This window comes from Rhinocladiella mackenziei (assembly GCF_000835555.1).
Source record: "Rhinocladiella mackenziei CBS 650.93 unplaced genomic scaffold supercont1.1, whole genome shotgun sequence".
Lineage (NCBI taxonomy): Eukaryota > Fungi > Ascomycota > Eurotiomycetes > Chaetothyriales > Herpotrichiellaceae > Rhinocladiella > Rhinocladiella mackenziei.
The window spans coordinates 2,778,309-2,798,717 of NW_013550604.1; the positions used below are offsets into that span (position 1 = coordinate 2,778,309).

Genomic DNA, 20,409 nt, shown 5'->3' on the forward strand with positions numbered 1-20,409 from the left:
GTACCTACCCGCGCCCCGCCGTGAGAAGAAAATTGAGCAGGTTGTTCTGAGACAAATAGTGAAATCTGTGGTTTTGGACTTTGGTTTCTCTCCCCATTTTTAACGTGACCCGAACCCAATGTCCTGTGACCAATGTAGCAATGCAGACGCAGACGCGGAGAGACAAACACATGGTAGTAGATAGAGACTGCCATCAAGAAATTACACCTGGGTGGGTCCATCCTGACAGGCCGCCCCAAACGGTCAATGGCACATCAAAGATTTACTCGCTCTCATCAGACTCTTCTGCTTTACTGGCGGCACTCTTCCTCTTCTCCTTTTTCTCTTTCTTTTCCTTTTTCCGGCGTTTCCTCTCGGCGCGCTCTTCGGGTGTCTCGCCTTCGTGTTTCTTGCGTTTCTTTTCTTTCTCTTTCCCTTTCACCTTCGCCGGGGCAGCGCCGTTGGTTGTAGGTGCCGGTATAGCTGCGGTGTCACCAGGGTCCACGGTCTCGGCGGTGTCACCGTTGGAGGCGACGGGAGGGGCGGAAAGGGCGTCGGACTGTGCGGTTTTCTCTTTGACGGGCGCAGAGGTCGTGCCGTCGGCGGGTGCGTTGTAGTCGGTGTATTCAGCTGTCCATTTGGCCGGGGTGGCTTCGTTGGGTCGGCCATATTTCTGGAGCCATGTCAGTAAGGTAGGCTGGAAGGGCCAGGGGGGATTCCTACATCAAGCTTGCCGTCAGACTTCATTTTCTTCTTCTCCAATGCTACAGGACCCATGCCCCATCTTCGAGGGTATAGATCCCTCTCCATGATGCATCTCTTAACCTTGGCCACGACTCCATGGTCACAGGTAGACAATTCGACTGTTGACATTTGCGCGATTCCCAAGGCGATCGCTTCGCCTTTGGTGGTCATCAGGACAACTTCTTCATGGACTTCGATGCCGGCTTCGAATCGAAGCAGACCGGGAATCATCAGCTTGGCCCCATAGCATACGGCATTGACCGCACTGTCCTTGACGACGATTCTCTTATACGTGGTCAGGAGGCTTTCAAGCGGCGAAATGACCTTCCGTAGATATGACTCGTCTCGGTTGTTGTCCATCATCCACTGCGCATCCAGGACGTCGTGTAATGTGACCATGCCATCCGTTTCGTCCATTGATCCACTCCGTACTCTTCGCAATTCCTGCATGTGAGCACCAACTCCCAGAAGTAGTCCAAGATGTACGCAGAGAGTTCTGATGTAGGTTCCGGCTTCACAGCTCACCCAAAACACCCCCAGATGCCGATCGTTGTCGAATTCGTACAGCTTGCTTTCGTGGATGGTTCGGATACGTAGTTGTCTCTTGACGGCGGAGATCAAAGGGGGTCGTTGGAAAAGGGCACCTGTCAAGGTCTCAAGAGCTCGGGCAAATTGAGCTTCCCCTCCAGGTAATTTGTCGTGCAATCGAATAACGCAGACGTATTCCTTTCCAGCACCTTGTTGTGATTTGACCAGCCGCGTGGCGCGGTCTATGCAAACAATAAGACACCCTGTGACTTTGGGGTCAAGTGTACCACTGTGACCCGTCTTCTCAACCCGAAGTATCCGCTTGACCCATGCAACAACTTCGTGACTGGAAGGGTTGGAGGGTTTGTCGAGATTGATGACGCCCGAGGAAATGTAGGATTTGAGATCGCGTTTCAATGGGGTGCAGCCACAGGGTATGGGCGTGAAGTGACCTGTTCTTACGAGTACTATGATAGACGGGTTAGGTTTGGTCAACGCAAACTTGATGGACTACTCGGCGACTCACATTGATCGTAGTTTTTGAGGAGAAGAGGCCATTCATTGGTAGGAATGGCGGGTGTGACATTTTCAGGTTTGATACTATAGTCGGCCTCGTCGACGTTTTCCACCTTCTCGACCTTCGCCATGTTGGCGAGACAGTGTCGCCAAGAGGATGTTTGGTACGCGCAGAGCCCGTGGGTCAGGAGGAAGGTATAGAAAGAGAAACAAACAGAGAGAGCGGCACTCAGAGACAAGCTCTGGCTATCGCGCCGTGCAGAGTGGGATAATATTACATGCAATTAATAGAGCATTAATTGCAGTATTTAATGGGTGGTTCGAAAAAGTTCTTTTGATGCGCTTCTCGTGCGGAGCTGTCAAAAATTCACGAATCCGCCATCCCAGATCAGGTTAGACTGCCTTGTTGCTTGGCATATTCGGTCTGCTCAGAACGGTTTTTCTATCCTTTTCTTTCCATGAACAGAGTGTCCAATATCATCCTCAGCCCATTCTTCTGCATCTAACATCCTCAGGATCTCAAGATGAGCGGTGGTGGTGTCGATATCATGGATAGGTTCTGGAGCTCCCCTCCGGTCACACGGTCTGTGATTCCCTCCTTCCGTCTTTCGGTTTGGTTTGACCCGCGTATCTAACTGTTAGGTAGGACAATCGTGGCAGCCATGTTTGCAGAGTCTGCTTTTGTCCATGGAGGCCTCATCAACCCCATGTGGGTAATCTACCGTAATCCCTTCATCTTCAAATTTCCTCCTGAACTCTGGCGACTTCTTTCCTCCTTCATCTTGACCGGGGGCGGATTTTCCTTCGTCTTCGACCTCTATTTCAGTGAGCCAGCTTCGTCCTCTGATCCTGTGCCCGTCCATTCTGACGATTTTCCAGTGTACACATACGCCTCGGGCTTGGAACTTAATTCCCCTCGATTTGGTCAACCTGGAGATTTCTTCACTTACGTATTTTTTGTGGCCACCGTTATCTTGGTATGCACGGCCATTCTTTCGTCAACATTTTTCCCTCCTTTTCCCTCCCCCCCCGCCACCTCGCATATCTGCCCGCCCAGCCTTTTCTAGCTGAAGCGGTTCCTGGAATCGAGGGAGATTACCCCGGTGGCACATACAGGTCCATCATCCGTCAATCAATCCGTCAAGGACTCTATGCGGCACAGGCATGGTGGTGGCTCATTTGAGAAAGCCTTTCGTGATACACCAATTTGCGTTTGGCGGTTTAGGCTTCCTACATTTCGATACCGTATTCCTCCATCATGACTGGCTTAACTGGCTTGCATGCTTTTTGGGGCAACCAACTGACTTTGGGCGCAGGTAACCGCAGGTGGTATCCTTGGAGGCGTGATTTTCACTCAAGCCTTACTCTTAGCCTTCATTTACACCTTCGCCCAAGACAACCGTGGCAAGAAAGCACATTTTATCATCCTTCAACTTCCCGTCGAGCTTCTCCCCTGGGCTATGCTTACACTTACTCTCATCATGGGTGGTCCACAAGCAGCTTTGCAGCAAGGAACCGGCGTCATCGCAGCACATCTTTATGACTTTCTCACGAGGTTGTACCCAACATTCCAAGGCGGAAGAAATTACATTCAAACTCCGGCAGCAATCAAGCGATATTTTGGTGCGGATAGGAGCTCCTTCAGTCACAAGGCTTACGGGACGAGCTTTCGACCTGGACAAAATATCCCCCGGCAACAGAGCCAAGGCTGGACCAGCGGCTTTTCGAGCGGTTGGAATGGTAGAGGTGTTGGTCGGAGGCTTGGTGGGGATTGAGGCATGCCCAGAAGTAAAATGTGACACCATCATGATGTATAACGCTGGTCGACGAGAAACGAGATACCCAAAACCATGCAATTTCTAATGCTAATGAGTCTCCATCACAGATGTCTTCTCAGGTGATAAGTATTCACATGGATGATGAAGGACTTCAGCATCCAGCTCCATTCAAAGTTCTCCTGCCAAGACCGGGGACCGAAGGATGGAACATTTGGAGCCTCAAGTTTGTTTGTCCACTCAGCCTCGTTCTCTCCACATGTTTCATACATTCCCTGTCTCACGGCTCAACGTGTCTGGCCAATCCTAACCCATTTCGTCGATGACACCCCTCGGCCAAGCCGACTCTGCCACATGATTTACACCATCAGTCGACTCTTATCGTCTCGGGGTTGCTGGGAATAATTTCCTCTTTGCAGCTTGACCAAAGCTTCCAAAGCTTCCTTTCCCTTTACCACGGCTTCCAAGTCTCTTGGGACGCCTCCTAAAGTGGAGAAAAGTTGGAGAGACCTTCTTCGCGATCTTCCCTGATGCCCAGAACGTGGCAACGCGTTCCCTCTCAGGTCGATGCTGGAAACGTGAGAGAAAAGTGGTGCTGTTCATTTCGTGCAAGTCTCAAGGCATGGGTGGACAAAACATTGACGAGAAAAATACCGAAACGTGAGAGGAAAAGATTCAAACATTTTCGTTTGTTGCGCTTTTATATCATCCAGCCCTTTCACTAACTTCCCGTTTTTCCCGTCCTTTCTCTTTCTATATTTCATCCCGCACCATCCTCCCTTCAACTCAAATACAGGCCGGTCCTGCCCCGTTCATTTCGCCTACCGACGTCGTCTTCCATCTCTCTTACTTCCAACTAAGACAACAGGTTGTCCTTTCATTTACATTTGGTACAGAATGGGCCGGCCCTCGACTATTCTTTTCAGTCTCTCTCTTCTGCTCTTGCCAAGTGTCTTCGCCCACGCTGAGGCGATACATGTTCGCTCGCTGGCGTTGACGGCTGTCGTCATCGTTCCGTCCATTTTCGCCCCCGCTGTGTCTGGGTATGTTGTCGCCGTTCCGCCCGGGTCTAAGCGAGACACGGAAGCCGCCGCCATCACCGCCGCTGAGGACGCCGCTGCCGCCGCAAATGAGACTACCGCCGCCGCAAACGTAACAGACCCTGCGACCGTGGAGACTACTTGCGTCGCTGCCGCTATGGCCGCCGCCGTGAACACGACTAGCGCCGCAGGCGTCAACGACACAGTCACTATGACCAATGAAACCGTGTCAGCCATCGCAGCCATGTGCGGCACGAATATGACTGAAGTTGCCGCCGTTGCCAACGAGACCGTCGCAGCTGATGCGAATGCGACAGCCACAGACACGACAGGTGAATCAACAGGGGGGGATGACGATGATGATGACGACGACGACGACGACGACGACGACGACGACGACGATGACGATGACGCCGACGTCAATATTATCATTGATGGGTCGATTGTTGACACTGTCATCGCCGGGCGAGAGGCCAAACCTGCGCCTGCTCCTGCTCCTGTACCCAAAGCCAAAGCAAATCTGATGCCAGGTCTCAGGATGAAGCCTAAACGCGAGGCAAAGTTCAGAAAGGACAGTGTCGTTCGACGACGATGGAACCCGGATTATCGTGAACGGGCCTTTTGAAGGTCTTACCGTAGCGGTGTCACCTGATCGATGGTCATAACTCCAGTTTGGTGTTGGCAATCATTTCCGCCCCATCTCAGGTAGACAAAGACTTGAACGAAATCGCATTCGAAAAGTGTAACGGAAACGCTCATTAGTGGTTTTGGATTGATCGGCTCTGGCATGTACGTTATCATGGGGAGGAGGGACTCGATTTGTAACGGAAATGAAGCAAAGAAAATGACATGGTATCGGGAAAGGAGAGGTTCGCGCAGTTTGGACTTGCAAAAGTAGAAATGGAAACATTGAAAAGGCGTGACAAGGAATGGAGAATGAACAGGGGACAATTCTTGAATCAACTGTCTTGGTTGAGGAGTGGCTAACTCTGTCGCAAGAGACAGTTTAAGTCAAGCCCGTTAGCAATGCTCAATTGATTCCATAACCATGCCCCGTTCTGTTATGACGTAACACCACAATGATTCGAAAGGAAAATATCTCCTGTAGGAGCTCTCTTTTCCCCTTAATTCCATCGATGACTGTCATCTGGTATGGTGGGACGGCCAGCAAAGAGCAGGGCTAATCGTGAAGCAATAAGAAAATCGCAAATCAGTAGCTTGTAATGGTGTAGGGTCCCGTTGGGGTCTTTAAAACACATGAAGTTTCGAGATTTGTGTTCTGGTGCCCTGGCCTTGTTGGTCAATGGTGTGAGGTGTGTGTCAACCCCATTTTCATGCCGGTGTGACGTCCGAATTGTCTGTGGTAGACCGTTCAAGGAGGGTTGGAAAACTGGCAAAGTTTCTCAAGTCATTGATACCCTCAAAAGGTAACGGAGCTTGATCTGTGCCACGTCATAGACAATGTACTCGTTGTACAACAGATAAGCGCTTGCCTCGTTTGATGGGCCTGGAGGCTGACTGAGGACATCAGGCATCAAGACACCCTTGAGATTCGTGTTAATACAAGAGGCATCTTTCCAGCCTTTGGGAGCAGTTTGGCCTACGCCCCAGGTCGAGATACTGTTGTTCGCTTTGGCACGATCGCCTGCATTGTAGTCCGCGTTGGTTAGTTTCAGTGGTGGTTTTCCCAGCTCGGCTTCACAGAGAAGCAAAAGACCAGTCCCTCCACTTGAATGTGATGCACAGTAACCTGCACTCTTGCTGCTCATATCTGCGAGATAGACGCCTTTGCCAAACATGTAGCCCGAAACAGGAGCTTCTGGCGGTGCAATTCGCAAGCCTTGGCTGAGGATACCACCGAAATTGCTGCAACGAGATCCATGCCAAAGCAAGCGACGATCACTCTTTGCACCCAAGTTCGCATATGGTGACTTGTTGAGACGATCGGATTCGCCGTTGCGTTCGATGCGGAAAATGTCTTGGACTTGATAAGTGACCCCATGCGTGCCGCCTTTTGAGTTCTTTAAGTAATCGTGGATCTCTCTGTACTCTTGACTGGTGATATCCAGTGGAGTCATCTCTTGCATGCCGAGCCCCATATATTGTCGGTCCAGAATGTTCATATGCTCTTGTTGCTTGTACTTATCAACTTTTGCAGAGTTCATGATCTCATTCGCCAATTGCATGTCTGTCAAGGTCTCCAAGAGTTGGATTTCTCTCTGCACGTTAAACAGTTAGTTTGGCTGCATGTTTTTAAAAGTCAGACAGCTCCTACAGACGACACGTACCTTAATGGAACCCATGTCTTGGAGGAGAGGGACAGACCGGCGACCGACGGCGTGTGGCACAAGTGAGAAGTACTGGTTGCTTCTGTCTGCAATTGCTTGATCATAATGGAGTCCTAAGCCAGTCATAAGGTTACGATCTGCAACAAGAGATGTCAGTTCCTTCAGAACTTCATATGCTCTCAGAACTGTCTTCTTGCTCAATTTGCCCAATGGCATCTTGTTGGCATCATAGTTGAACGAGGCCATCGTATTATCGAAGAGCTGAAGATTAAAGATGAGCTCCATCAGACGTTGGACACTTGGTGCAAGCTGACTCTTAACTCTGACCGGCTCGTGGTCGGGATACTCTCTCTTTGGCGTTGATTGCTGGCTCTGGAGGCCGTCTTCATTGTCAGAGTCTTCATAGTTGATTTCGATCAAAGTGTATTTATTCGGCTTCTGCGGACCCTCCCGATCTTCCCAGGTATTACCATGCTTGTCCTTGAACTTTTTCTTGAATTCAGTGATTGCAACATCGAGTGAGCCATTGCCCAGCATCTTTGATTGGCCCTTGTCACCAACGCGACCCCATCGTGTCCAGGTGAAGTATTCATCGAACTTGTTGACCAGAAGTTGGATTCTGTAGAACTTGTTGTTGTTGGCAATCGAGTCGGACATATTCAAAGTAGCGTTCCAAGCTGTGCCGTCGTCATCGACATACACGTTGTACGCCGCTGAATTATTACAATGCTCGTCCACAGGAATTTTGGGTTTGTTAGCCTTGGAAGCTGGTACGGTTTTCTTTTGATCATCTCTGGCACCTTTTGAAGATGGCTTTACCATTTTCGTTGTAACCAAATCTTCGTCATCGTCCACGTCTTGTCGTGTACGCTTGGAGGGCTTCTTTTGTTTCTCGTCGTTATCACTCACAGCATTGCCACCGTTGGAATTGGCTGGAGAAGGGCCAAGCAGATAACCATTGACGTCGACAGGTGAATTCGAGGCCAAAGAGTCAGCCAGCCAATCGTAACTGACGATGATCAACTGAGGGTTCTGAAGAGCCTCCTTGATGCGATTTAGATTCTTCTGAACCTGAGCCAAGGTTGCAACAATGTGAGTGGCACTTTCCAACTTCGTAGTGTAAATGCCTCCACAGTTTGCAATGTCAGCCTTCATTGATGCAATGTTCTTGGTAGCAAAAGCGGGGTGAGCGTTGGTAAAGAAAGAGGCAAAAGTGACGGCGACGCCATCCAAGGATGGGGCCGAGGCTGGAGGAGGAGCTTTAGTCTTAGGCATGGTGCTCGATACGACGACGACTAAGTGAGATTACATTCGGTCGGGGACGAAAAGGGTGACAAGCAACTTATAGACATTTGAAAAGTGAGACAACCGTGTCTTAGTGAGGGAGAGGGAAGAGAATTTCGCAAGGCTACAGGTTTGGATTTTGAGTACCGAAAGAAGCGAAAGCTCAAGGCTGCCAACGCGCCAAGGCCAGGCACGAAAAACGCGAAATCATATGACTAGAAGCCTCTCAATTACTGCCTTGGGACAGCGTCTCAATGATGGTCGATCACTAGACAAGCCGACTGCCAATCTGCAGACGAGTATAATCATTCAAGGTCTGTCGGAGTCATTGAAGCAGGGGGGTTCTCTGAGGAACCGTTGATATTGCCCATTAAATTGCTGCCGTCGTCACGTGACTGCAGTTCCCGATATTGCATCTGCCAGTCCGTTTCTGAAACGAAATCTTCAGAGTCAACATAACAGGGAAAGGCAAGGATGACTGACAAAGCTGATCAAACAAACCCCTTACTGCGGCGGCCCCTTTATGGTAAGACGTTTCACTCTCTCTTCCCCAGGGTGCATTAACGCTTGACCAACAGTCTTTGATCTACCGCCTGAATTGCTCTTTACCCTCTCTCTTGCAGGAGGAAACCATCCTAAGCCGGAAGACTCGCCGTCTGGAATCATATCGCTAAATCCTGAAGTGAACCACAATGATGACGGTGTTGCAATCTCCACCTCCTGCGCCTTATGCCAGGTTTCGTTGAACAATGTCCAAGACCAGCGTCTCCATGTCAAATCCGACTTCCACCGCTACAACTTGAAGTTGAGCATAAAACAAATCCCTCCGGTTGACGAAGCCACGTTTGCGAGGATGATTGGTGACCTGGATGAATCACTTTCTGGCTCAAACTCCGAAGACTCTGAGGATGAAGACGAGAATGAGGCAAAGCTTGAAGAAACAACGTTGAGTGCGCTGCTGAGAAGGCAAGCTAAGATATCCCACCAAGAGCCGGACGGTGATATAAGCACGTCATCTAAGAGAGGCTTTGGAAACACACCGTTGCTATGGCTGTCAAGTCCAAAGGTAGGCGATAATGTTAGGTTAGGTATTTATAGGGCTATATTGTCGAACGAAGATCAGGAAAGTATGTCGACGTCACTGATCGATATCATCAAGAGGAAGCAGTTAAAGCCGGCGATGGCGAAACACAGCGAAAAATCGCAGTCAGATGCAACACAAACTGGTCAGGCCGATCCGCATTTCTTCCTATGCATGATTGGCGGCGGTCATTTCGCAGCCATGATTGTCTCGCTTGTTCCGGAATTGAGAAAGGGGCCGGGAGGGATAGAAGAGCGTCATGCCGTGGTCAGAGCTCATAAGACATTCCATCGATATACCACCCGACGGAAACAAGGGGGCTCTCAGTCTGCTAGTGACAATGCCAAAGGAAACGCTCACTCCGCTGGATCCTCGATACGAAGGTACAACGAAATGGCTCTGGAGGCTGATGTTAGAAATGTGCTGTCCGAATGGAAAGGCATGATTGACAGCGCGGAGTTGCTCTTCATCCGAGCTACAGGTTCCACGAACAGGAGAACACTGTTCGGACCCTACGATGGTCAAGTGTTGCGGAGCCATGATAAACGAATTCGTGGATTTCCTTTCAGCACACGTCGGGCAACTCAAGCTGAGCTTCTCCGCTCGTTTCAGGAACTTACGAGATTGAAGGTGAACAAGCTGTCTGAACCTAATCAAGAGAAGCCGGCCGTTGAGCAGCCTGCTTCGAAGGAGTCGAAACCGAAAGCATTGGCTCCAAAGCTTAGCAAGGAAGAAGAAACTGCACAATTTCATACCTCCCAGCTGCAGGCTTTGATCCGACGGTCAAAGGCGCCTGGAGTTCTTCTCTACCTGACCAAGAACGAGCTGTCGCCCAATTTCACACTCTTCCCTTCTTCCGAACATCATCACGCACCTACTCCATTACATCTCTCTGCATCAACAAATTCTCCTGCTCTAGTGTTAGCTTTACTCACCAAGGCCAGGGCAGATCCGACCATTCAGAACGGAGACGGCAAGACTGCATACGAGATTGCAGGCGATGTCAAAACAAGAGATGCATTCCGCATAGCTCGGCACCAACTGGGCGAGAATGCGTTTGACTGGTCAAAAGCACATGTCCCTGCACCATTGAGCCAAGAAGAGGCTGATGCCAAAAGTAAACAGGAGAAAGCAGCCTCGGACGCGGCGGAGGCCCAGCGGAGGAAAACAGAATTGGAACAGATTCGTCAAGAAGAAGACCGGCGGAGCATTGGAAGAATAGAGAGAAAGGCCGGGGCAGGCAAGACACTGACAGCTGCGGTGGAGAAAACTGGCGCAGAAAAGAGGGAAGAGGAGACGAGAGGGTTGACACCTGAAATAAGAATGAGGCTGGAAAGAGAGCGGAGAGCGAGAGCCGCCGAAGAAAGAATCAAACGAATGCAGGGGGCAAAATAGACAGGGTGAGGAATGATAATACCATATTCGCGGCACACAAAGTCGACAACCCACTTCCTCTATCTTCGTCACCGGGATCACGATACACCTATCTTCGATCGACGAACCTTCCGTTTATTACCTTGCTAGGAATCCCTGATGGATCAAACCGCAATCTCATGCTCCTTGAACAAGGGGAAATTCTTGACCAAGAACACCTGAGAATCTTCAAACTCAGCCTTGAGGACCTCCTCGCACCGCTTATTCCGTAATGCAATCTCGCATTTAAACGGATTAGGCCGAATGTTGAAGCCGTCGGTATAGTCATAGGTGTCGTAGATCACGCCCTTAACAGGGCGAATGTCGAAACACCACAGCACACGCGCGAGGGCGATGAAGAGATTATTCGACGCCAGGTCGGCACCGGGGCAGATACGACGACCCCAGCCGAAGGAACTGTGGCCGAGCTTGCTCGGGTGAGGGCGGCCCTTTTCCACGGGTGTGCTAGAGAGGTAGGACTCAGGCAGATAACCTAGCGACTGGGGTGGGACGTCTAGGAAACGTAACGGGTTGAAGTGGTCCGGGTTCGGGTAGTATTCTTCGTGCAGGTTGATGGCCCAGCTATTGCCAAGGATATTGGTGCCTTTGGGGATGTAGTAGCCCTGGTAGACGTCTGCTTCGGTGCTGGCGTGTGGTGTGCCTCCTAGCACGGCGACGGGGCGCCAGCGCAGGGCCTCTTTGCACAAGGCCCTGATGTACGGCAGCGACGCCTCGTCTGCATACGTGGGCAGGCGATCAGGGCCGATCACGGCGTCGAGCTCGGCATGTGCGGCGTCAAGCGTCTCTTGGTTCGTGGTGATGGCGAGGAGTGCAGAGGACAGCGTCGACGCCGTGGTGTCGGCGCCCGCCCCGAACACTGAAGCCGGCAGGCTGGCGAAGTCTCGTTCACGAAGCATTGCAAATGCCCCTGGATCCGCAGCGCGATTTTCCAGCAGCTGCTTGGCAAGGCTGTTGGGCACGGGAGGGGCACCGGGTTTCTTTGCATTCTCAATGTCTTCGCGCACGTAGTTGAGCAATTGGGCATTAGCCTCTTGCTCCTCACGGCCCCAGGATTTGATCTCCCGCTTCCACGGCGCGAACATGTCAGGAATGTGTTTCATGATCGGGAAGGACTCCACGAGATAGCGGCCCGGTACGTTGAGAGCCGCGTTCCAGTGCATGATCTTCATGCGCTGTCGAACGATGGGTGACTCCAGGCTGTCGATCCGATGGCCATATGCGATGGTGAAGACGATAGATGCCGTGAAGCGATTGAGAAGAGCGTCGAACCCCTCAGGCCTTTGTGAGAGCTGATAGCACAGTCGAGTCGCTTCCGCTTCCTGCACGGGCTTGTAATGCTGTAGCGCTTTGGGCGTCAGGACGCTGTGCATTGCTTTCCTCCGTACGGACCAGTCCTTGCCATAAGGCTGGACGAGAATGCTCGACATGTCCCAGAAGATCTCGCCCATAGCCACAAATCTTGGTCGTGAACTGTATTTGTGAGATCGTTTCTCGAGCAGGTCCACAGCCACCACAGGATCAGAGAGGATCACTGTCGGTCGACGACCAAACCAGATGGTGAAGACAGGACCGTATTTTCGCGACCACTCTTGGAATTGAATCCATGGGTATTTGCTTGGGACGTTCAGTTTGTTCCCAATGAATGGGAGAGGCTGAGGGCCCGGAGGCATTCGTTTCCATAAGACCACATCGTGAATTATCACTCCCAGAATGCCTATTAGGAAGACGCCGGTGATTTCACACCAAATGATGAAGATATCGGACCACGCCATCAGAGAAATGTCGACGGTCTAGCCGTGATGGGACTCAGAAGAGGTTATACCAGCTCAATTTCTGCAACTTGCCAAGTACAAGAGTCAAGGGGAAACGCACCGAACAGTTTTTGGCCAGAATTTCTGCTTCAGAGGTCACAAGATGACACCCAAAAGAGCCAGCGTCCAACATTTGGTATATCCTGGGGCATTGTCACTCCATTGGTGAAACATGTTAGCCAATAATGAGAATGGATGCAGCTCCATTGTGGCAAGATCCGCCGCTCGCGGGCCGGCTGTGGAATGCGGAGAAGGCCTGTTGATTCATCTCCATCTCGCCAGTGCTTCGGCAGTTGTGTTGACGAGACGCGCCGGAGAAACCCCATATTCCGAGTTATGCGTATTTGCATCGATTTGGATAATGGACTTTTTTGGTCCGAATGGAGTCCTGGATGTCGGTGGTGCTGCTCTGATTGGGGACCATCAATGCTGCTCTAGTCGATTGGGTTGACAATAACGACGAGACAACTAAATAAAGTCCCCTAGAAGACCGAAATCGCATCTTTGGGTACATAGCTCGATTGTGGACTCATATATAATACTGCTTCCGCCGAGAAAAGAAACACAGAACACATAATATCAAATATGCCAAGCTCTGCAAGGCTGCCTCCGTCTGGGATCAAGGTGATCATTGTGGGTGCTGGTTTTGCAGGACTTTGTGCCGCGATCGAATGTGACCGGAAGGGCCACTCAGTGATTTTGTTGGAAAAGGTTCCCGAGCTCAAACCCCTGGGAGATATCATCAGCTTCTCATCGAATTCAGGCCACATCTTCGAGAGATGGGAAGGTGTGGTCGAAGAACTCGAACCAATCAGCCACCACAGCGGCGGACTTGATTTTCACGACTGGATGGGTAATTTCTGTACCAGGCAGGTATGGGACGTTGAGAAGCAATGGGGGAGACGGATCAACGGTCACAGAGGTGAAATTCACCTTATTGTGCTTAAACATGCCAAGGCACGAGGGATCGATATTCGACTTGGCCAACAAGTCACCGACTACTTCGAGTCAGATACGGAAGCAGGAGTCGTCGTGAATGGCGAGAGAATGGTTGCAGATTGTGTTTTCGCTGCCGAGGGCGTGAAATCGGCAGGCAGAAAGATCGTTTTGGGCTTCGAGGATCGACCTAAGCCCTCCGGTTATGCAGTCTATCGTACTTGGTTTCCGTCCGATGACCTGGCCAAGAATGAAAGAACAAAACATCTCGTGGTGAATGGTGACTCGCATTCTGGCTGGGTAGGGACATGCTTTGAGGCGTTCAAGACCTATTCCAAGCTGATTGAGTTTAGATTGGCGAAGACAAGCACTTTCTTGCGGCATCGATCAAAAACGGGACTGAATTCAGTTGGGTGTTAACGCACAAGGACGAAGCTGACATCGACGAGGACTGGCAATTCCCCGGTAACAAGGACGAGGTCAAGAAGAATCTGGTCGGCTGGGCCCCAATCGTCCACGACATTGTAGACGCCACACCTCCAGACCGGCTTGTCGACTACAAACTGGTCTTTCGAGATCCCTTACCAACATTCATCTCACCCAAGGCGCGGATTGCTCTGATAGGTGACGCTGCACATCCGTTCCTTCCTACCTCAATCCAAGGGGCAAGCCAATCCATGGAAGACGGGGTGACCTTAGCAATCACTCTCGAGAAGAGCGGTAAAGAAAATGTCCCTCTAGCCCTCCGAGCATACGAAGCTATCCGGTATGAACGCGTCCACAAAGCCCAGAAGACCGGTGTGACGACACGGGAACAGTGGCACAAGGCCGATTGGGATCGAATATGGAAGGATCCGAAGTCGCTACATCTGAAACGCGATGCGTGGTTGCTGGACTTTGACGCTGAAACCCATGCATATGAAGTTGTTGATGATGTTTTGAAGAAATTGGGGCAAGGGTCCCATGTTAAGATGGATGGCCTATCGGAGCCAGCCTCAAACGGGATTCAAGCAGCGTTGGCTCAAGAGGCAGACCAGCTTGCGTAGGGATTGCCAAAGAGACGTCGGCGACGAGATTGGTGTAGAAATTGAGAAATGATGATCGTGATCGTAGAGAAGAACAAGGACATCAAAAGGCCTCGCTGATGTTTTGATCACGGTGCGCAAAAAGGGGAGGACCTCACGTGACATGACTGCGCTTTCTCATACTCGGCTCCACTTCGATTTCTGCCTGCATCTTCCGTCCCACATTTTGGGCCCTTTCCTATGCCATCGGTCTGGATGCAATGCATTGGACACCGATTGTCCAGGGATCAAAAATCTCGTCCTTACAATCAATGCGTTACCCATTCGACGAAACGACGCTATGAAATGTATCTACCCTGCACAGAGAGTTAAATATGCTAACCCAGGTTAGATCAATCAATATCGACCCTTGCTAACAGCATAAAAATCCCAGATAAACGAGCATTTGGAGATCCTTCCGAGTCCCGACTCTTCCACGATGGTCACAACAGCGAATCCCCCGGAAAGCAGTCACGGGTTGAAGTTTGTCATGCAGACACAATCATTATCAACCGTCGATGAGCAACGGACCTCATGACAAGTTCGCGGAACGAAAGAGAAAGGAATAAAATTCTTCATCTACCTACTTCTCTGTTCAAGCCACTGGTGGGCCTGTCCCGACCCCATTTTGCCTTACTGGGGTAACAGGGAATCTGGGGCTCAACAGTCATTTGAACAACGACCTCCCTCCCCCCCCCCCCCCCCCCCACCACACTTTTCCGCTATCAAAGATTCTTTCTCGCTTCCATGTCCTCTATACGAAGACCGGGGTCGATGGGAATATTCCGGTCTCGACCTCCCGGCCATTTCGATCAGCGTTGAAATTGCAGTGTTTGGCTTTGTTGATGGGCAATCGGACACATACGCAGACTTTATGCCACCAGATCCCTGCGAATCATATCCACTGATCACATCAGGGTGTCTAATGCTATAGCATACAACAGAACGTAGCCCCCGCCTGCTTTAGCATATGCCCAAGCTTTTGAGACATCGGCTTCGACCATGAAGTACCGCACTTTCTTAAGAGGGACTGCATGCGTCTTACCAGAAGCTGAGCGTCTCCGTTACTTAATCCCGAGTTGATTCTTCTCTTCTTTCCTTTGATCATTTTCATTCCTACTCTTGCCTGCCTAAGCAAGGAGAAGATACACTTCGGATCACCATGCCGTTCGGAATCATTGATTGCAAAAAGCTGGAGGTCGTTCCGGGTACCGCGTTTATGAGCGATCAGGATGACTTGCCTCCCGAATACGCCGAAATTCCCCGAGAGCTATTAAAACATGGAAAAGGAAGATTTTCGGACATCATCCTGATCCCCCAACCTTCAGATTCACCCAATGATCCTTTGAACTGGCCTCAATGGAAGAAGGAATTGATTCTTCTTATTGTCAGTCTTTCCGCCGCGGTCGTGGGAGCCTTCGGCCCTATGCTCAGCCCAGGATTCGTGGAAATATCTGAGCAACTCAACATCACCGTCGAAATCTTATCACAGGCCACCGCCTGGCTAATTCTGACAATTGGACTGGGGCTGTTCCTGACCAACCCTCTGGCCAAGCTATACGGGAAGAGGCCGATCTATATTCTTGCTATTTGCATCATGTTTGCATGCAGCGTTTGGGGAGCTAAGGCAAACAATTATAGCTCTTTCCTGGCCAGTCGTGTCATCTCGGGCATTGGCATGGCGCCTTATGAGGTATGTGATGGATGGCTTGAACCGGTTAGTGCGGACAGACGCTAACAGCCATTCTTAGGTCCTTGTTCAATGTACCATTGGCGACCTTTACTTTGTGCATGAGCGAGCCACCCGAATAGCAGTATGGAATTTGTTCCTTCTCACTGGAATTTCTGGTGGTGCTCTGGTCAGCGGCTACATTATCGAATACGACGGCTATGAATGGACCTTTGGAGTGTGTGCCATCTTTTTCGGCGTCCTCATGTTGGGAGTTTTCTTCCTCGTCCCCGAAACGTCATACCGGCGCGATGCTGTGGTGATCATCCCAGAGCAAGACCCAGTCGAGGGTGATGCTGAAAAGCCAGGAACACAACATATTCACATGAAGTTAGGCCACGAACATGACATCTCCCAAGCTCACGGCGAGAAGGACAAGCACCTTTCTTATTCGTTGTCTCGGGGTTCGGCTGAGCCAAAAATGTCATACTGGCAGTCGCTGCGCATTTTCACTGGACGGTACAGCTATGCGCCCATCTACAAAATCTTCACAAGACCGGTTGTCCTGTTCTTCTATCCAGCAGTGTTCTGGGGATTTTTGATTTATGGTACGACCCTGACTTGGATTGTCGTATTCTCGGTGGTGAATGGAGTCATCTTCGTGTCGCCACCATACAACTTCTCGGTATCACAGACCGGTTTAATCAGTCTCTCCCCATTTGTCCTCACGCTGATCGGAGAAGTAATCTCGGGTCCGCTCAACGACTGGATCTGTGTCTACCTGACGAAAAAGAACAAAGGGATTTATGAACCTGAATTCCGCCTGGTGCTCATCACTGTGGTCATCATCCTGGGGACGGTGGGATTTTTTGGGTTTGGCGCAACGGTGCATTATCAGACACACTGGTCCGGTCCTGTGTTGACATTCGGATTTGCCAACATGAGTCTCGCCTTTGCCTCGACCTGTGTGTTTGGTTATGTGATCGATTCGTATCCAAAATTGAACGAGGAGGCATTTGTGGCCATCAATGCTCGAAACCTGTTGACCTTTGGACTAACCTATTTCGTCAATAACTGGTTGGCCGAAGACGGCCCATTGGAGGTGTTCTGCATTCTGGGGGCCCTCTTCTTATTCGTGTGCCTCCTGACCGTCCCTCTCTGGTGAGGACATCCCCCCTTGTTATTTGCCCCCGAGACTAGTTTCGCAACGCTGACCTCTCTGCAGGATATTCGGAAAAAGGATTCGGTCGTGGATCGGGCGAAACGAATGGCTCCAGAGATATATGAATGATGACTTCTAGTTCATTGTCATGTATTGCAGTCGGGCCGGAGGACAACAAATTCTAGAATGGGAGGACACTGACACGTTTTGGAGGGCCAGAAGAAGGGGGCCGGCAGGCAGAAACAGATGGATGTAGCTATCGAGGATTTGATGACCCAATGAAAGAGGAATTTGAGATATTTCGACTCCGCCACTATTATGACGTACAAACCACCACCATCTTAGTCCCATGTACTGAGGCGCAAAGTACTCTCAGAAATGCTGGTATTTCAAGCCACCCTCTTCGCATATTAAACAAAAAATTATTGATTATTGACCAGGGCGTCGATTGAATGCAGGAGCGCGCATCTGCGCAATAGCGAGCTATTATTATTGCTTCTGTTCGCCAGGTACCGATCATCCCCGTCTTATTTCGCAACCCATATTCGCCGTAGTTGCTAGCAAATTTACTTCCACCTTCACAGATTTGAAGAAGGGTTGAAACCACGGACCGGATTACTTGCTTTATCAAAGGCTTCGGCTGCTTTTGATTCGTATTTAACTTTCTTCCCCTTTTGGGTCTTTCAACCCAAGACCAAAAATCGCTTCGGCGGTGCAGCTGGCGGTGCATCGTCAGCTTCACTAATTAGTCACTCGCACTCGCCCAGTCCTGGGCAATCTGACATCCTTCCGCCTGCGACATTTTCTAGCCGCTTCTTTCGAGATTCTCGACTAGAAACCCTTCTCAGCGCCCTCTGGAAAAAGGTCGCGACGTCCTACTCTTCTCCTGACAAGTCCCCGCCCGACCGCAACTACCACCAAGATGAAGAAAAAGTCGGTTTACGCCAACATCACTCCCATCCCCTCTCATATCCCTCGCCAGCTGGCTATCGACATGCTCCATAGTCATGGCGAGATCATCGAACTCAATCCTCTCGTCATCGGCTACAAACCTGTCAAGGCTCCTCAGAATGCTCCCGCCGACGAATACTTCTCCACCTGGTACGAGATCAATGAGAGGATTCAATACGTGCCTGGCATGGGAAAGATGGGCTCTGGCAAAATATCTTTCAAGGGTTGCTTCCACGACATGCCATGGGGCTTACAGACGCACATCTACGCTCCCATGGGCGTCGACTTGCGCAACAAATGGCAGATTCGAGGAAATCAACCTGGCGAACCCCCCGAGTCTCGAGAGCTGGGAAGTGGTGCCCCCGCTGAAGGACTATACTTGAGAGAAGATATTGAAATCAAGTGCAATCCTGCCATGATCTCGTTTGTCAAGAAGGAATTGAAAGCAGCCTCAAAAGTCATGGTTGATCGTTTAGTCAAGAAAGCTGAGATGATCGATGCCGGAGAGCTCAATGCCATGATGGAAGATGGAAGACTCAAGACTATAAATCCCGCAGATCGATCGCAAACATTCCAGACATTCCAATCACAAGGCCATTATTCACCTATGCTTTCTCCTCATCACCCATATTCACCTTCCTCACCTGGACTTCCCTACCAATCCACATATGGCAGACAACCACAATATAGTCCACATGTTCCGCCGCCACAAGGACTGGCGATTGAGATGCCGGGCAGCACCCATTATATCCAAGAACACTCGCAACAACGCCTGCACCCTCCAAGTCGCTTCTCGGCCGCGGTCTCCGAGTTGTCAGCTAGTTCGCCTAGTCAGAGTAATTTCCCCAACGGCGCCCACTCTGACCGACAGAGTTATGCTGCTTCTGTCAGTTCGCATCCTAGTTCCTACGACCAAGGCAGTATGGCTTCTCCTGGCATCGACAAAAATTCTTTTGTTGCCGAACTACCTGCCGGCATTGGTCCCGTACCAAACCGATCGCCCAGGACGCCGGATCCCAATGCGATGTCCGCACAGCAATACCGGTACAATCCACAGGATTACGCTCGAGTTTCGTGAGCATGATCGGCTCACGCAATGACGAATTTCCTTTGTCGCGATCTGCCGAGAAATGTGTCCAGGTTTATCGCTGATTTGTCAAGCATCTACCCCGAAAGATTCGCTTTGCTACCGCTGGCGTTATTGCCATCTGCTTTCACTATTAACTGCACGCTCTGTCATTTCTGGAGTGATATTGTTCAACGGGGCCAGATATCTGAAAATTCCCTCGCTTCCGATATCAGGCGGAGATAATCTATTCGCCGGAGATCGACTCAATCACTCGAAACTTCGTCTGGTTGAAAGCATCTCAATGCTCTTTGCGGGACTTTGGAATCAGTTTTCGATGATAATGCCGCAAACTGGTTCAGGGAATATCACGATGTGTCATCGACTTTCTCTGCGAAAGATCTTCCCCGGGCAACACGAGGCCATTTGGGGATCCTCTTCCGCGGCGACTGAAACGAGTCACTTAGGCTAGAGTGACCAAGACCTCAATTATCCTTCGCTACATTTATTTAAACACCCATCCCACCTGCGAATCGTCGTGGTATCTATTTAGGTCTCAGCCGACTCATATGTTTTGGAGAGGCAGCCATGATTTGATACGAGTTTTATATTCATTGGACGGTGACTTTGCGAAGATGATATGACATATTCTGTGACGGGCGACTGGGGTTCGAGCTTGCTTTAGACATGGTTTGTAGGGTGGGCATGAAAAGAAGTTTGGCGCAGTCGTCGGTTACAGATATTTTGACTAGACGTATCGAGCGGATTAGTATGCTCTCAAATACTCTCAAAATCCTTCCATGTACTCAGTGGACTCTTAAATAACTAGATGCTCTCTCCTACGAGGCCATGAGTGAACCGATTGTCACGTGAATATATATATTATCGTAAGCCATTTTTATCCCTTCGACCTCGGTTATGCAGTCCTACGATTCACACTTTGTGACTCGCAGGGCCCGAAGTCCATCAATTCTCGACTGCTTGGACTTCCCGGCCGCCATGGCCATAATGTCTCTTGACATTTGGCCTGTGGAAGCACAGTTGTTCTTCACTGTCACCTACGAGTGCTTACCAAATATTG

At 50.4% G+C, this 20,409-nt stretch overlaps 9 protein-coding genes across 9 annotated transcripts; 6 read left to right on the plus strand and 3 right to left on the minus strand.

The window, feature by feature from the left end:
* Positions 1 to 262: 262 nt before the first annotated feature.
* On the minus strand, positions 263 to 1,898 carry Z518_00977 (centromere/microtubule-binding protein cbf5; the record flags this gene model as incomplete). Its single annotated transcript, XM_013421578.1, has 3 exons — positions 263 to 652; positions 703 to 1,718; positions 1,778 to 1,898. The coding sequence occupies 3 exons, from the start codon at positions 1,896 to 1,898 to the stop codon at positions 263 to 265; spliced, it is 1,527 nt and encodes a 508-aa protein (XP_013277032.1).
* Positions 1,899 to 2,291: 393 nt separating this feature from the next.
* Positions 2,292 to 3,542, plus strand: Z518_00978 (uncharacterized protein; the record flags this gene model as incomplete). Its single annotated transcript, XM_013421579.1, has 4 exons — positions 2,292 to 2,350; positions 2,414 to 2,592; positions 2,647 to 2,744; positions 3,084 to 3,542. 4 exons carry the CDS (start codon positions 2,292 to 2,294, stop codon positions 3,540 to 3,542), a joined length of 795 nt encoding a protein of 264 aa, XP_013277033.1.
* An 897-nt stretch (positions 3,543 to 4,439) lies between these two features.
* On the plus strand, positions 4,440 to 5,207 carry Z518_00979 (uncharacterized protein; the record flags this gene model as incomplete). Its single annotated transcript, XM_013421580.1, has 1 exon — positions 4,440 to 5,207. The coding sequence occupies one exon, from the start codon at positions 4,440 to 4,442 to the stop codon at positions 5,205 to 5,207; it is 768 nt and encodes a 255-aa protein (XP_013277034.1).
* A 778-nt stretch (positions 5,208 to 5,985) lies between these two features.
* Positions 5,986 to 8,145, minus strand: Z518_00980 (uncharacterized protein; the record flags this gene model as incomplete). The annotated part of the gene is made up of 2 exons (XM_013421581.1): positions 5,986 to 6,801; positions 6,871 to 8,145. The coding sequence occupies 2 exons, from the start codon at positions 8,143 to 8,145 to the stop codon at positions 5,986 to 5,988; spliced, it is 2,091 nt and encodes a 696-aa protein (XP_013277035.1).
* A 483-nt stretch (positions 8,146 to 8,628) lies between these two features.
* Z518_00981 (uncharacterized protein) lies at positions 8,629 to 10,630 on the plus strand (the record flags this gene model as incomplete). The annotated part of the gene is made up of 2 exons (XM_013421582.1): positions 8,629 to 8,680; positions 8,733 to 10,630. 2 exons carry the CDS (start codon positions 8,629 to 8,631, stop codon positions 10,628 to 10,630), a joined length of 1,950 nt encoding a protein of 649 aa, XP_013277036.1.
* Positions 10,631 to 10,773: 143 nt separating this feature from the next.
* Positions 10,774 to 12,441, minus strand: Z518_00982 (uncharacterized protein; the record flags this gene model as incomplete). The annotated part of the gene is made up of 1 exon (XM_013421583.1): positions 10,774 to 12,441. One exon carries the CDS (start codon positions 12,439 to 12,441, stop codon positions 10,774 to 10,776), a length of 1,668 nt encoding a protein of 555 aa, XP_013277037.1.
* Positions 12,442 to 13,065: 624 nt separating this feature from the next.
* On the plus strand, positions 13,066 to 14,462 carry Z518_00983 (uncharacterized protein; the record flags this gene model as incomplete). The annotated part of the gene is made up of 2 exons (XM_013421584.1): positions 13,066 to 13,716; positions 13,770 to 14,462. The coding sequence occupies 2 exons, from the start codon at positions 13,066 to 13,068 to the stop codon at positions 14,460 to 14,462; spliced, it is 1,344 nt and encodes a 447-aa protein (XP_013277038.1).
* Positions 14,463 to 15,642: 1,180 nt separating this feature from the next.
* Positions 15,643 to 17,440, plus strand: Z518_00984 (uncharacterized protein; the record flags this gene model as incomplete). The annotated part of the gene is made up of 3 exons (XM_013421585.1): positions 15,643 to 16,173; positions 16,232 to 17,284; positions 17,375 to 17,440. The coding sequence occupies 3 exons, from the start codon at positions 15,643 to 15,645 to the stop codon at positions 17,438 to 17,440; spliced, it is 1,650 nt and encodes a 549-aa protein (XP_013277039.1).
* Positions 17,441 to 18,233: 793 nt separating this feature from the next.
* On the plus strand, positions 18,234 to 19,340 carry Z518_00985 (uncharacterized protein; the record flags this gene model as incomplete). Its single annotated transcript, XM_013421586.1, has 1 exon — positions 18,234 to 19,340. The coding sequence occupies one exon, from the start codon at positions 18,234 to 18,236 to the stop codon at positions 19,338 to 19,340; it is 1,107 nt and encodes a 368-aa protein (XP_013277040.1).
* Positions 19,341 to 20,409: the final 1,069 nt, after the last annotated feature.